The following is a 14,043-nucleotide window of genomic DNA, read 5'->3' as shown; positions in this document are numbered from 1 at the left end:
GATCACAATGCCATTCCTTTGGATAGAAGCTGTGAAGCTTCTTCTGATGAACCTTCCCGTCTTGCAAGGACTCTGGAAGTTCTTCAGAAGAACCAGGATGAACAAAGCTTAGTCAATGCTGAGTTTAGAGCTTTCATAGAGAAGCAGAATGAGCACAACAATGGGGTTCAAGAGATGCTGGCCAAGATCTTATCAAAGCTAGGGTCATCTTAGATTGAGTCTTAGTTGTTTTGTGTTTTGCTTTTGCTGCATCTGTTTTTTGTGCATCTTCTCTTCCTTATCTTCGTGTACTTCTGTACTTGTCTGCTTGAACTTCAATGAAAATCATCTTTTTCTTCCGTGTGTTTCTTTTTGTTTTCTATCTGAATCTTTTATGTTTTTGATGATATGACAAAAAGGGGGAGAAATATGTGATAAATGATTTGATTTAATCAGTTGCTTTACTAACAGAACTTGCAAAGTTCTATGCTTTAAGTTGTGTTGTTGCAGGAACTGAAGATTCTTTTAAAAGATCAACATAAGAAGCAACAAGATGAGGAAAAGCAATTCTAAAGAATCAAGCTCTTGGATTCTTGAAGCAAGCTGAGTGCTATGAAGCTTCAGAATCAGAAGCAAGAAGCAAGAAGGAAGAATGTTCAAATATTCTGATGATAGAATATGCTCTGAAACATTATGCCTATGTGTTCTGATACATATTATGTGGCTCTGACACATTTTATGTACTCTGAAACATACTCTATGTTCTGACTCTTTCATGCTGACTTTTGTCGTTTTGTCTTGTTCTGTAACATTTCAGGATGTAGAGATGCTCTGATGATGCTCTGGTACATTCAACAATGTTCTGATACAATCTAGCATGAAGTGATGTAAGAAGAAATTCAAGCTCTGAAGCTGTCCTAATGGAAGCAGAAGTCAGAAGCTGTGAATGTTCTGAAGATCAAAGAAATTCAAGTTCTGAAGCTGTCCGATGGAAGCAGAAATCAGAAGATGTGAATGTTCTGAGGATCTAAAGAAATTCAAAGTTCTGAAGCTGTCCTATGGAAGCAGAAATCAGAAGTCATGAATGTTCTGAAGATCAAGCACATGTGAACGTCTTTACTGAAATACTCAGGGAAGTCTTTTATTTATAAAATTCTTCTAGTATTAATTTCAGGGGGAGATTATTCATCTCAGGGGGAGATTGTTAATCTCAGGGGGAGACATATTCACATGCTTATGCTATAGCTGTGTAATTGTCTTTAGCCGTCTTCTCTTTCTGATCGCAAATTCATATCATTTATATATGTTTTTGTCATCATCAAAAAGGGGGAGATTGTTAGAACAAGATTTGTTCTGATCAATATTCTTAGTTTTGATGATAACAAGGATATGAATTTTGTGTGAGATAATGTGGTACTCTAATACATTGCAATTTCCCTTTCAGGAAATATATAAAGAGTATGCACAAATCAGCGCTCAGAAGCTTTGAATCAGAAGGTTCAGCATGCAACATCAGAACATGGTCTGGCAAGACATCAGAAGATGGTCAAGGCAGAATAAAAACATGGGTCTATGGAAGCATCAGAAGAACTTGAGTTCAGAAACAGAAGCACTGAAGTCCTCATGGTATCACGCTCAGAAGCACTTCAAGGTCAGAAGACAAGAAGATGCTCTGCACCAAGCTGTTTGACTCTGATGATTTTCAAACGCTGTAAACACAAACATTAGATCAGAAGCAAGTACAAGATGGCAGGCTACGCTGACTGACAAAAGGAACGTTAGAAGCTATTAAAGGCAACGTCAGTAGACACAGCGTGAACAAGGCTCGAGGTAGTTGACAAAAGCGTGAAACATTAAATGCAATGCTGTACGGAATACGCAAAGCATTAAATGCTCCCAATGGTCATCTTCTCAAATGCCTATAAGTATGAAGTTCTGATGAGAAGCAAGGTTACCAATTCTGAACGAACTTATTCTGAAAAACTTGCTGAAACGCTGTTCAACTCAAAGCTCAGAAACTTCATCTTCATCAAAGCTCACTACATTGCTGTTGTAATATATTAGTGAGATTAAGCTTAAACGTTAAGAGAAATATCACTGTTGTGATTATAGCTTTTCAGAAGCAATTGTAATACTCTTATTTGATTACATTAATTTGTAAGTAACTAGAGTGATCAAGTGTTGATCAGGATACTCTAGGAAGTCTTAGCTTGTGTCTAAGCAGTTGTAATTAGAGTGATCACGTGGTGGTCAGGATACTCTAAGAAAGTCTTAGCTTGTGTCTAAGCATTTGTTCCTAGAGTGATCAGGTTGTGATCAGGATACTCTAGAAGACTTAGTCGTGGGCTAAGTGGAAAACCATTGTAATCTGTTGAGATTAGTGGATTAAATCCTCAGGTGAGGTAAATCACTCCGTGGGGGTGGACTGGAGTAGTTTAGTTAACAACGAACCAGGATAAAAATAACCGTGCAAATTGTTTTTATCATTCAAGTTTTTAGACTACACTTATTCAAACCCCCCTTTCTAAGTGTTTTTCTATCCTTCATAAATGTCAGAATAATTTAAATTTGAATTTAAATCAAATATATAATAAAGTTAACTTGAAAAATTGCTCTAATCGATATGACACATATTTCTTTTGATCTTTGCATAAAAATATGAGTTTACTATAATAAATTTTGGTGTCAACATCTTCAATTTATACAATAATAAACTAAAGATTGTATCTTTCAATTTATACAATAATAACTCATTAATAATTATAAATACATATTCCAACCACTAATTTAAAATAAGGGCTAAGACTAAGGACTTATCCTTCATGTATATTCTCTCTATGCAACCTTCATTATTCTTAATTTGTTGCTGCACCATCTTCCAACCTAAAATAACATTTAAAATGAATAAGTAAAATAAAGTAGATAGAGAATTCTTTGTTCAGCTGACATGTTTTTCACATAGTATAATATAATGCCAAACTGAAATTTGATTTTATCACCTCATATTTGTATTGACTTTCTTACTTAATTGTTTAACTCCAACATTATCAAGGGATGCGTTGATTTCAGACATAACTTCATAAAGCTTACGCATAAACATTTCCTCTTCCACCTATAACAGATTCAAGAGTAGAGTTAAAGCGGAAAAAAAACAAATTGTTATAGGTTCGTCACTCCCTATACATTGACTAAACATATTCGTAACCAAGGCAACTAAAAGATAGCAAATAAAGTCATAATCATATATTAAAATGTGTCATAAAAATATCATTCAAAAGTTATATCACACAATTATATGATGAATCAAAATGAAAAACATTTAAGCATGCGATTGAAATAATAAAATTTTCCACGAACTTAGAATCATATTGCGAAGATAAAAGAATAGCCTATATTGTGATATAAACATCTCAATCTAGACCATGAGAGAAATCAGACAAAGGGCAGATGAATCAAGGTGCAGGATTATAATGTTTCAAAATATTGACATCAAATGGGCCAAAATTATGAGATGTTGAATTTATAATCATGAAATAAAATCACATTCTAGGAATATCATTATTTTAGCAGTACAATGGAATAAGCGTCTCCTAAATTGATAGGAGAATAAAGCAAAGAGTAATGCATGGGAAGTATAACAAACCTGGAGTTTTTGCAATTCATTAAACATTGATCTGTAAGCTTCCATAAGGACCTCATTCTGCTTATCCATATGCCTATTCACCAAAAGCATAGAACAGAGAAATGATTTAAAAAATGAATCGCATCAGATAAATCGCATAACGAAAAACACGAAAAATAGATAGGAGGCATACTTCAACAACTCTCTTGAGTATCTTAGCTCAAATTTTCCGGGCTTCATTGTTATACAATAATTGAAGACCAAAACCTGAATATAAAAATAAACAGTTTGGCTTAATATGATATCACGAAGAAACTGTACAAAATCAATGTAAAAATCAAAGTCATATTCATATTCAACTCCTGGACATTTCTCACACATGTTTACAAAGAATAACCTCATTGTTCATCCAAAACTCCAAAATAAAATACATGTAAGCTATTAAAATACATTGCTAAGATTTATTTTCAATCTGCAATATAATAGATTTGTTGCTCATAGAAGTATCTCGTTGCAGACCACTTCAAATTTGCTGCTCATAACACTTGAACTGGTCGTTTCGCCCAAAAAAAGGAAAAGAGAAAGACGAACTAACCCTGTTTCGTGGCTCCGTTGGTCTTGAAAAACTAACCACAAAATTATCAAATCAACAAAAAAACCCTAGTCATAAAATCAAAACCGTAACTTTAAGAAAACCTAACAAAAACAAAATAGAGGTGATAAAGGAAGATGGAGAGAGGATTCAAATTCTGTTCAGATTGGTGAAGATTTCGCGATATATTGAACTTCAAGAAGAGAAATAAGAAAAGAATCAGAAGATTATGTTTTATTTAGTGGAAAAGATGATGTTTTGAGTGGAGAAGATGAGATGAATCGGTTTGGGAGAAGAGAAAGTGGTGTGAAGTTGTATTGAGAAATGATACCTCGAGCCGTTTTACTTTCAATATCGATTTCTTTGGTCTTCCCCGTAACTTTCCATATCCTTTCATATAAAAAGATAATTATTTTTTACATGTATCAAGAATCCCTCCATATCCTTCAATTAATAAAATAAAAAACTTAATGTAAATAATTAATAAAAAAGTAATTATTTTTTAAATAAAAGATTTCATTTTTTAGAAAGTTTGTAAAACATGAGAATTGATGAGAGCATGACATTTGACAAAGTTGCCTAAATTCTCATCTTGCTTTTTTTTTTATATAATGAGATCTAGTATTCTGAACTTGCAAGATTAACCCATTATCATCGTGAATGAGATCAATGGAATCTACAATATAAGAAACATAATTTTCTTCCGAAGAATTAGCAAGGTGATCTAAATCAAATATTTGACCTTTGTACTAGAAACAACAGCTGTCTGAAACTTGTTTTCAATTTATACAGTTGTCTAACATATATATATATATATATATATATATATATATATATATATATATATATATATATATATATATATATATATATATATATATATATATATATATATATATATATATATATATATATATATATATATATCATAAATTTTGGAATAACATCATTGTAACTCCTATCCATAGACCTTCTTGACAGTGATCTATTGATGAACAATTCAATCATTTTCATATTTATTGTTTATGCTCATAGCATATGGTGCATCTAGTGCAATACATATCATGATATTCTTTTTCTCATCCAACGAGGTAAGACATTGTCCATTAAAAAAAACATCATTAGAAAAAACATCATGCCACACATGAACTAATCTTAATGTGAGATTTATGCATATTATACATTAGTATCGACCTTCATTCCCTATCATTCTAAGACCAAATGTTAAGTCTTTCAAAGTGTTGTTAAAACTCTAACAATTCTAGTGAATTTGTTGATAGGTTCAAATATACCAAGTTATTTTGAAATTAACCTTATTTATTTTCTAGTCTTCGTTTTCCTCTGGTTTCACAAAGAATTCAATATGAGCTATTCGACCAGGTTGTTGATAGCCAGCAGAATCTGCATGAGAGTGCGATGCAGGTTTGGAAATTGAAACCAGATGCTGCACTTTTAACAATCCACCTCTCCCAATGCTTAACTTGCTTCCCCTATTTTCTTTAATAACACTACTAGGCATATTAGAAGTTGATGCTCTGAGGAACTTATATTTATACCTGTAAACCATATAAGCAAAGAAATGATACATAAGTTGATGGAAGGGAAATGGTACACCATGTATTTAAGTAAAATTTTCTTTCAAGTTAAAAAAATAATAATACTTGAAAGAAGCCCGATGATCACACTGAAATGCTACCAAGAGCTCAGAATTCGCAGAATACATGAAGTCTATCTGAAAATAGATAAACAAAAAGTTGTGAATATGCGCAAAAAAGCATGTAATGGTTTGAGTCGAAAGCATTACAAACCTGCAAGTCTCCGTGTCCTTCACCTCTCAAGGTAACACAAGGAGGATCCGGCTCCATAGTTATCTGGATACTTGAGCCAGGCCATTCAAGATCCTCAATAGCTTCCTTTAGTGCTGCGGACTAAGGCCAGTTTGGATCAAATTTCAACTTATAGGAGCTTCCCAATTAAAATGATTTTATGATTCATTAACAAAAAAATTCTTATAAATATATGAGATGCTGTTGTTTAAAAAACCATATCACAAGATTGTTTTAATATTTCTTTTTCCAAGGTGTCTCTTCAATAGTTTATCCATACATGCCCTAGGTACAGTTTATTAATAATCAAAATAACGGTTAATCATATGTAAAAGCTATGGTTTCCTTACATCAATTATAGGTAAGCATGCACACCTATATAATCTAGATTAAAAAACAACAGAAGCACAAATTGTAGCTTATCACATTAAATACAGAAGCATAAAACCTAACTTATCATATTAGAAGATTCATTGACAACTTCAATTTTTTACTGCATATTGCAGAATTTGTAACCAAAATTTATGGTCATTTTATAAACTCGGTGTATTACTAAAAGATTAACTAGTAACTAGAGATATAAAGGTTGAATGACAAGTAAACCCCATTAATAGTTAGTAAACTTTCTATCAATAAACACCATTATTTTTTTATCAACTTCATTAAACCCAAAATTTTGTAAATGGCCCTCGAGGTTGCTGAGAAATAGTAAGCAAGTACATTTGAAAAATCCAAGGACACCCATTCGATAATAGGTGACCATACAAGCTGCATTGACAAGTCATCTGAGAAATTTATGGCATACCTTAACGGTAAAGGTTAAAGGGTTAGCCCCAGCAGGTTCAAAGTTGTAGTCCCATGCAATAGTATCAGGAATCCTTGTTCTGATCTCTGCACAGATACTGGCATCCAGCGAATCTACAGATCTAAAGATGTGGAGGATGTACATTTAAGAAGTAGTTATGACAATTCTATGAAGTTTTTTTGATGTAAAGTTCAAAAGAACGATGAGTGATCAGATCAAGAATTCTACTCAATAAACAACCATTATGACTATCCTTCCGAAAGGAATAGCATCTTCAATCAAAAGTTCTTACTTGATAAAGAAATTTCCATTCCATGGAAGTTTTGTTTACAATAAGTCAATAGGTAATAAATTACAACTTACAAGTGTGTGACAAATTATAATTGGATTTCAGAAACCTGTGAGTATTTTGGTGCTATCAGTCACTTTTATTTCAAGCTAAGAAACCTAATTAGATGTAGAAGGCTAGAAGCTGTTAGAAATTAAATCGTGACAGGCCATCTGTTGGAATTTGTTACAGTCATATATGGAAGTGATTTCTTGATAGCAGGGTGATTTAACTGATAAGATTATGGATCATGCTTCGTTTGTTTTAGTCAAATATGATTTTACAACTAGTCATGTATCAGACTTTCAAATATTGGCCATGGCGGCGCTAAGGCAGTTTGCCGTGGCAGATTTTTTTTGAGAACAGACATTGCCAATTTGTGAAGGATGGCAGCTCCCTAATGATTTACGATTTTGGCTCTCTGCCATTGATAACACTCTTAACTATAAAAAGAAGGAAATGCTAATGTATGTCCTAAAGGCATATATTAAGGAGTCAAATGTGGAAATATTGTTTTGAAAATTATGAATTTAATTTCTTAAAGAGTTTAAAATTGTTTTTCCAATACGAAATTTCTATTTTTTGAATCCTTAAAGAATGGTATGAAGTATAATAGCCATCTCATGTACAGTAATAGTGTACATTTGACACTGCATTGCATCCAGCAACAAGTTCATGGAGATAAAGCCTTACCCATATTCTATTAACTTTTGTCCCTAAACTTCCTAAGAAACACCACACCTGTCAAGTCTCATCTGCCCAATTCAGCATAAAAAGTGATATTGGAAATAGAAAACCCATTGTTCAAGTATGAGCATAAAAAGTGATATTGGAAATAGAAAACCCATTGTTCAAGTATGAGCATAAAAAGTGATATTGGAAATAGAAAACCCATTGTTCAAGTATGAGCATAAAAAGTGATATTGGAAATAGAAAACCCATTGTTCAAGTATGAGCATAAAAAGTGATACTACAATTTATCTAATTTTTCAATTGAAAAAGTTAGGGATTACATACTTGAGAATAACTTGCATATCAGGACCGGGATACTGAATCTGAATCAAATTGGAGTGACCAGGAACCGAAAAGGCGTTCAAGCAATCAACAAAAAGCCCTAAACTGACTCCAAAACGAGGTCGTCCTTCTGCATTGTATTCATAGCGAATGAATAGCTCTTTTTTGAGATAAACCTTGGCTTGGAGGCAACCGCTTTCTTCCACGATCAAAACGATGCCGTGTTCGGATAACTCTAACACGGCGTCTTGCTGCCGTTTCCACCTGACGGAAGTTAAGGCGTCGACTAAGCCTTGAACGTTTTCCAGTTGGCACAAAACGTCCGGTGCTTCTTCCTCCATTCCTGACATAGTCAGAATCAAACCCTCTGCTCTCTGCAAACTTCAATTGCATTTTCTTAAGTGGGTTCTAACTCACTTTTTAAAATTAAAAAAATTGGGAAAATTATGTGTCTCATTTGCAGAAAAAAAAATTAAAATAACATGTTTAATAAAAAAAATATCAAAACAAATTATGTTTTTGGGTATTTACCAAACTGTCTAAGTTTGGGATACCAGACAGTTGGATGCGCCAAATAGTTTGGCGCATAAGTATTGAATTTGGGTGCATACGCCAAACTATTTGGCTAACACTTAAATTATAAGTGTTTGCGCCAAATGGAATGGCGCATTAGCTTAGGGTTTTTCCCTAATAGCCAAACCATTTGGCGCATTAGGGTTACTCTTTTTTTTTTTTTCAATTTTTTTTATTAGTTAAAGTGGTTATATATATTATTTTTTTAGTTTTTATAGTTTAATGCACAAAACGTAAATTGGCATTTTATAATCGAAAACGAAACATCGGTTACAATTGACTAAAAAAACGATACATCGACAACAATTGACTAAAGAAAACACAACAAAATGCTTAATGGCGTCCACCACCAAGATAGCCATCTATTCCGCACGACGGTCTTGTTATCACACGTTTACCGCGATCGTTGATGCCGCCGCGAAGCCTAGCATCACCCCTACCCCTTCGTGCTTCTTGCTGGGTCTGTGTCACTGGGCCTGGAAGTGGGTTATTTCATGGGTCGCTGTCTATGAATTCGTCCAGGCCACCATAATTTTCCGGAAAACGGCTGTTGTAAAGTCGGTTACCCATCCCCTCATATGTGTTAAGTCGTGGTGGTGGAGTGGACAGGGGAACGAGTTCAGGTTCGTAGTACCCAGCAGCACTAGAACTACCTTGATTAAAGCCAAATTGATTCGACGGTGTTGCATAGCCAGAATGGATGCCACGGTGAGAGGATTCTTCATGAGGACCATCGTCGGGACTTAGATGTAGGCTTGACGAACCGAGCGTAAGGTTTTGGCCGAACAACCTTGCGGACCCTGCAAACGCTGAAAACCCAAATGGTTGTGATTGGGTCCGATACTGGCTAGCGGAATGGTGGTTGTCTCCAGCTTCTTGAAAAGGTTGAGACTGTGATTGGAACAGATTTGGTTGCCGGTAGTTGCGGACAGAACGGGACGGAGTGGAGAACAGATTTTGTTGTTGGTCGGTGTACTGATTTTCTTCTGGTTCTCGTAGTAGTTGTTGTTGCTGCAGTTGTCGTGGTTGTAGTTGTTGCCGTTGTTGTTGTCGTTGTTGTTGTCGTTGTTGTAGTTGTTGTTGTTGTTGTTGTTCCTCTTTAAGTTGTTGTTGGGGTAGGATGTAGTTGTGAGCACGGGGATCTATTAAGTAGAACGGATCTGCAATAAACAAGTTAGGGGTTGTAACCGTACGATACCAACTCATGTACTCGGCGGACGGTTTCATCTCATGATCACTGACGGGGAAGTTGGGGACATATTGGCGACGGTCCTTCCACATCTGGCGGTGATCGGGTGCGAAATCCTTCCAGTTTTGGTGAGTCCACTGATGGTTGACTCGTCTGAGGTGCCACACTCCCAAGTCAACTGGAGGGTTGGGTATACCTTGACGCATTCCGAACTGTAGCATGACCCGGTCACTATGATGCATTTCGATGATGTTGTACCGGATCAGGCAACATCTTGTAGTCCAAATTTCTGCATCTGCAGCTCTAGGCTCATGGTCGCAATTGAGATACGGTCTCCATATAAACTGCATGCATAAGAGTTATACATTATTTCGGGCAAGTATTTATAAAAAATACATATATAAAGAACAAAAGATTAGAGATAATACTTGATGGGGTCCTAGGTGATCAATCAGCTGGCGGTAAATTTTGATATTTGACCGCGGATTTTTTGTGAAGTCCATTTTTTCACGCAAAATCTAAAATGCAAATTAAATGATTTAGTTAGAGTAGAGTAGATCATAATCCATTAATTGTGCATGAAAAATATGGTATACTAAAAACTTACCTCAGTGCATACGGATAGGTCCAACTGCCATTGTTAATCGGGGCCATTATGGGCATCCTCCACCACCCCCACACCTACACCAACAGAGCGCATCCATAGAATGTGCAAGAATCATATTTTGAGTTCTTGCACAGGGATTGGTACACCGTAGCCAGCACTGCAGACCCCTAGCTACATAGACCAACTCTGGTAAAATCCATTAATAAACGAAGATACATAAAATTAACAGTGTTACCAGTACTATCTGGAAACAAAACGTTTCTAATTAGCAAGAGTAGGTAGCACCTGATTTTCTGAAGTATGGTCTCTTGGGAAGACGCATCATCCAATGGAAAATTATCATAATAAACCCTTAACCTCTTAAGGTTAACACCCTGTCCCCTAACTCCAACTTGTCCCTCTATCAAGTCTATGCCCAATGCCTGAAAGCATAGGGAATTTGCCTGCATTACACAGCCATTAATTGCCTTCCCGTCAACTGGAAGGCCTAGTAACATATGAACATCCTCCAGGATGATGGTGCACTCCCCTGTTGGAAGATGGAAAGTGTGTGTCTCCGGCCTCCAGCGTTCTAGCAACGCCAGAACAAATTTGTGATCAATAGAATACTCAGCGATGGTGTTAATCGGTCCGAAACCAACAACGTTCAAGTAGGGTCTTATGCTGTCGTCCAGAGCGATGATCGAGTGACTACGAGTCCGGAAACGGTTAGCGTCCTGAAAATAATTATGTATGCATAAGTATTCAGTTATTTCATCACAGACAGGTGCATGTTAACGTAATAGTAAAATACTTACATAGGCTGCGATGTTCTCGGGGGTTCCTTGGTGAGTATCACCCATTGTTAAGAGAGACATGGTTGAGCACTGGAAATCTGGAATTTGAAAGCAAAACGATTAATGTGAGAGTAAATGAGTGAATGTGGTGAGAGATCTGCAGAGGCCATGGTAGTATATATATTGATGAGGCTTAAACGGTAACAAGCTGCATGCTGGACATGTCAACACATTCAAAGTTGCTAGGTGTTGCTTGTGCAGAAGTGGTTGGCAGGCATGCAATTAACTTTCGGTGACATGCATGCAGAGCAGAACTAGGTGCCAGATAGGGTTGCATGCATGCAGTATTAGGAGGAATCGTTTCAGGAATCGTTTCAGACGCATGCTAGGTTGCAGGAATCGTTTCGGACGCATGCGAAATACTGAAATTATTAAGACGTTAAAAGATGGGGACTATGTGGGGACCGGGTGGGGACCACATACAATACATATGCGCCAAATGAAATGGCAAAATTTTTCAAAATTTCTTCTAATGCGCCATTCCATTTGGCGCATTCTAGTTAGGAAGATGTACATATGCGCCATTCCATTTGGCGCATTAGTACAAACCCTTTTTTTTTTAATTAGGGTTTACGTTTTTTCTTGTAGAGGAAACCCTAATTGTGCTATAGACCTTAAGCAAGGCGTCCGTCCCTCTATAAATTAGGGTTTCTTGTGTGCATAAGACTACACACACGGAAAAAATGAGATCTCGAATAAGGCCAGATAGCACGCACCGGACCTCTGAGCCTCCACCACCTGTGAGGTGGTTCGACTATCAACCAGACTATCGTCGAAGGAACGGGCACATCATTTTCTCCCCCGTCAAACCTCCCATGCAGGTTATGTTTTGGAATATCCATTCCATGGACCAACTTAAGAGAACCATCCTGAGGTTTTTGGACGGGGAGTACAGTCCCGGCGAAGAAATCAGATCTATCAAGAGGCTTAGAACAAGGGGTGGTGTTTTTCTTGAAAGACAGCGTTGGTGGGAGACTATGGAAGACGACATTCAATGCACTCGGATGATGGAGGACAAAGAAGACATTGTTTTAACTGTTGTAATATCAGAGATGCCGCAGTTTCTTTATCATTTATGTAACTTCTGTACCATTCAATCAAATGCTCTTAGCATATTTCAATTAAATGATATTTTATCGTTACAAAGTTGCCAATGAGTATTTAAGTTATTAATAATTAACAAAAATCTTTCCCGCCATATTTACCCGCTAAAAAAAAGTTGCCACAAGTGGTCTACTCTTCTATAAATAGAGGTGTGTGTGTGTGTGGAGTTGAAGTATTAACTCTTTTTTCTTCTTGCTGCAAACAGTTAAAAATGAATTCAGTTTGCATCTTGTGACAGACCTAGATCAGCGTGCGTCTGTCTAGTCTCGTCATGTTGGCATCTTGTGACAGACCTAGATCAGCATGCGTTTGTCTAATCTCATCATGTTGGCATCTTGTGACAGACCTAGATCAGCGTGCGTCTGTCTAGTCACGTCATGTTGGCATCTTGTGACAGACCTAAATCAGCGTGCGTCTGTCTTTTATGTTCAATTTGAATCTTGGGACAGACATATATCAGCGTTTGTGTGTCTTGAGACAATGCAAAGCTGTAAGAATTACCCTATATAAGACAACCAATATTTTCTAAACATTACAACACACACAATCAATATTGCCTTCTCTGCCCTGAAATTATCACACCCAAACACTAACCCGAAAAAATGGCTTCATCTCCCTTATACCTTGTACATTCCCATCTAAACGGTGAGACTTACTCACATGAAATAGCTGGTTTTGTGATGAGAAACACCCAGGTTGTGCCATTTTTGTTAAGCAAAAGAGCCACCTTTACATCCTTCATTCAGCGACTACACGCTAAGATTGCAATGGGTCCTATTGCAAACATTTTTTACCAATGTCCCTCTTTCAATGACAACAACACCGTCAAGTTTTATGAGATGGGGATTGCAAATGACGAAGACCTGCAAGATATGTTTACTACCCACGAATACTCTGGCATGGATTCCATCGAGCTGTACGTTACTCTATAGGTTGGGACACAAGAAACTCATGTTGTCCAGTCGCAAGTTATAGACCCACCAGTCAACGAGCAAGAAGAGGTTGATGTCATAGACGAGGAAGAAGAAGATCTGGAAACTGAATTTGACGACATGGTCAACGAGGAATCCAACGACGGGCAACACATGCCGGTGCCTCCAGCCCATGTGTACCTCCAGCATATATGAGTAACTTGAACCTGCAAGGTGACGAACCATCATCCGACATCTTCTTCACATCTAACATCCAAAATGACGAGGAGTTAAAGGAAGGAGACAAGTTTCCTTCTAAGGAGGCATGTCTTAGAACAATAAAAAAATGGCACATGGCGCACAACGTTGATTTTGAAGTAGATCGTTCAAACCTGGAACGGTATGTAATCACTTGTAAGAATCCAGAGTGTGGCTTCAGACTTTTGGCTTCTTATAGGAAGAGAAGTAATGCATGGAAAATAGGGTTGATTACGTAACAACACACGCGTGTCAACCCTAACAATTCCCAGGATCATAAGAAACTCAGTGGCGATCTCATCTGTCAGGAGATCTTGCCTCCAATAAGCGCTGATCCGTCTTTGAAGGTCAAAAATATTATCTCGCATATCGTTACAACCTTCAACTACACTCCATCTT

General features: G+C 36.6%; 2 protein-coding genes across 4 annotated transcripts; both read right to left on the bottom strand.

Annotated features, from left to right (window-relative positions):
* Positions 1-2,622: 2,622 nt before the first annotated feature.
* Positions 2,623-4,749, bottom strand: LOC131620290 (uncharacterized). Of its 3 annotated transcripts, XM_058891299.1 has the most exons (5): positions 4,197-4,749; positions 3,795-3,868; positions 3,623-3,695; positions 3,004-3,091; positions 2,623-2,862 (listed from the first exon to the last, which is right to left on the bottom strand). In XM_058891299.1, exons 2-5 carry the CDS (start codon positions 3,839-3,841, stop codon positions 2,762-2,764), a joined length of 309 nt encoding a protein of 102 aa, XP_058747282.1. In that variant the 5' UTR covers positions 3,842-3,868; positions 4,197-4,749; the 3' UTR covers positions 2,623-2,761. The 3 variants fall into 3 exon arrangements, with proteins under 3 accessions (XP_058747282.1, XP_058747279.1, XP_058747280.1); XM_058891296.1 differs by having other exon boundaries at positions 3,795-4,743; XM_058891297.1 differs by having other exon boundaries at positions 2,719-2,862; positions 2,979-3,091; positions 3,795-4,735.
* Positions 4,750-5,173: 424 nt separating this feature from the next.
* LOC131620289 (uncharacterized) lies at positions 5,174-8,578 on the bottom strand. Its single transcript, XM_058891295.1, has 5 exons — positions 8,170-8,578; positions 6,825-6,945; positions 6,002-6,121; positions 5,855-5,925; positions 5,174-5,749 (listed from the first exon to the last, which is right to left on the bottom strand). The coding sequence occupies exons 1-5, from the start codon at positions 8,514-8,516 to the stop codon at positions 5,518-5,520; spliced, it is 891 nt and encodes a 296-aa protein (XP_058747278.1). The 5' UTR covers positions 8,517-8,578; the 3' UTR covers positions 5,174-5,517.
* Positions 8,579-14,043: the final 5,465 nt, after the last annotated feature.

Source organism: Vicia villosa, linkage group LG7 (assembly GCF_029867415.1).
Source record: "Vicia villosa cultivar HV-30 ecotype Madison, WI linkage group LG7, Vvil1.0, whole genome shotgun sequence".
In the NCBI taxonomy this organism is placed as follows: domain Eukaryota; kingdom Viridiplantae; phylum Streptophyta; class Magnoliopsida; order Fabales; family Fabaceae; genus Vicia; species Vicia villosa.
Note: the sequence above shows the minus strand (reverse complement) of the source record. Positions and strands in the feature narration are given on the sequence as shown.

Bases quoted from the DNA above. Each gene is read 5' to 3' on its own strand.
- LOC131620290 (XM_058891296.1), bottom strand. From the start codon at position 4,003: ATGAGGTTATTCTTTGTAAACATGTGTGAGAAATGTCCAGGAGTTGAA. The intron at 3,092-3,622 runs GTTTGTTATACT...AATCTGTTATAG, and splicing joins ATGAATTGCAAAAACTCCAG to GTGGAAGAGGAAATGTTTAT. The intron at 2,863-3,003 runs GTAAGAAAGTCA...ATGTTATTTTAG, and splicing joins TGTTGGAGTTAAACAATTAA to GTTGGAAGATGGTGCAGCAA.
- LOC131620289 (XM_058891295.1), bottom strand. From the start codon at position 8,516: ATGTCAGGAATGGAGGAAGAAGCACCGGACGTTTTGTGCCAACTGGAA. The intron at 5,926-6,001 runs GTTTGTAATGCT...ATCTATTTTCAG, and splicing joins AAGGACACGGAGACTTGCAG to ATAGACTTCATGTATTCTGC. The intron at 5,750-5,854 runs GTATTATTATTT...TATGGTTTACAG, and splicing joins GATCATCGGGCTTCTTTCAA to GTATAAATATAAGTTCCTCA.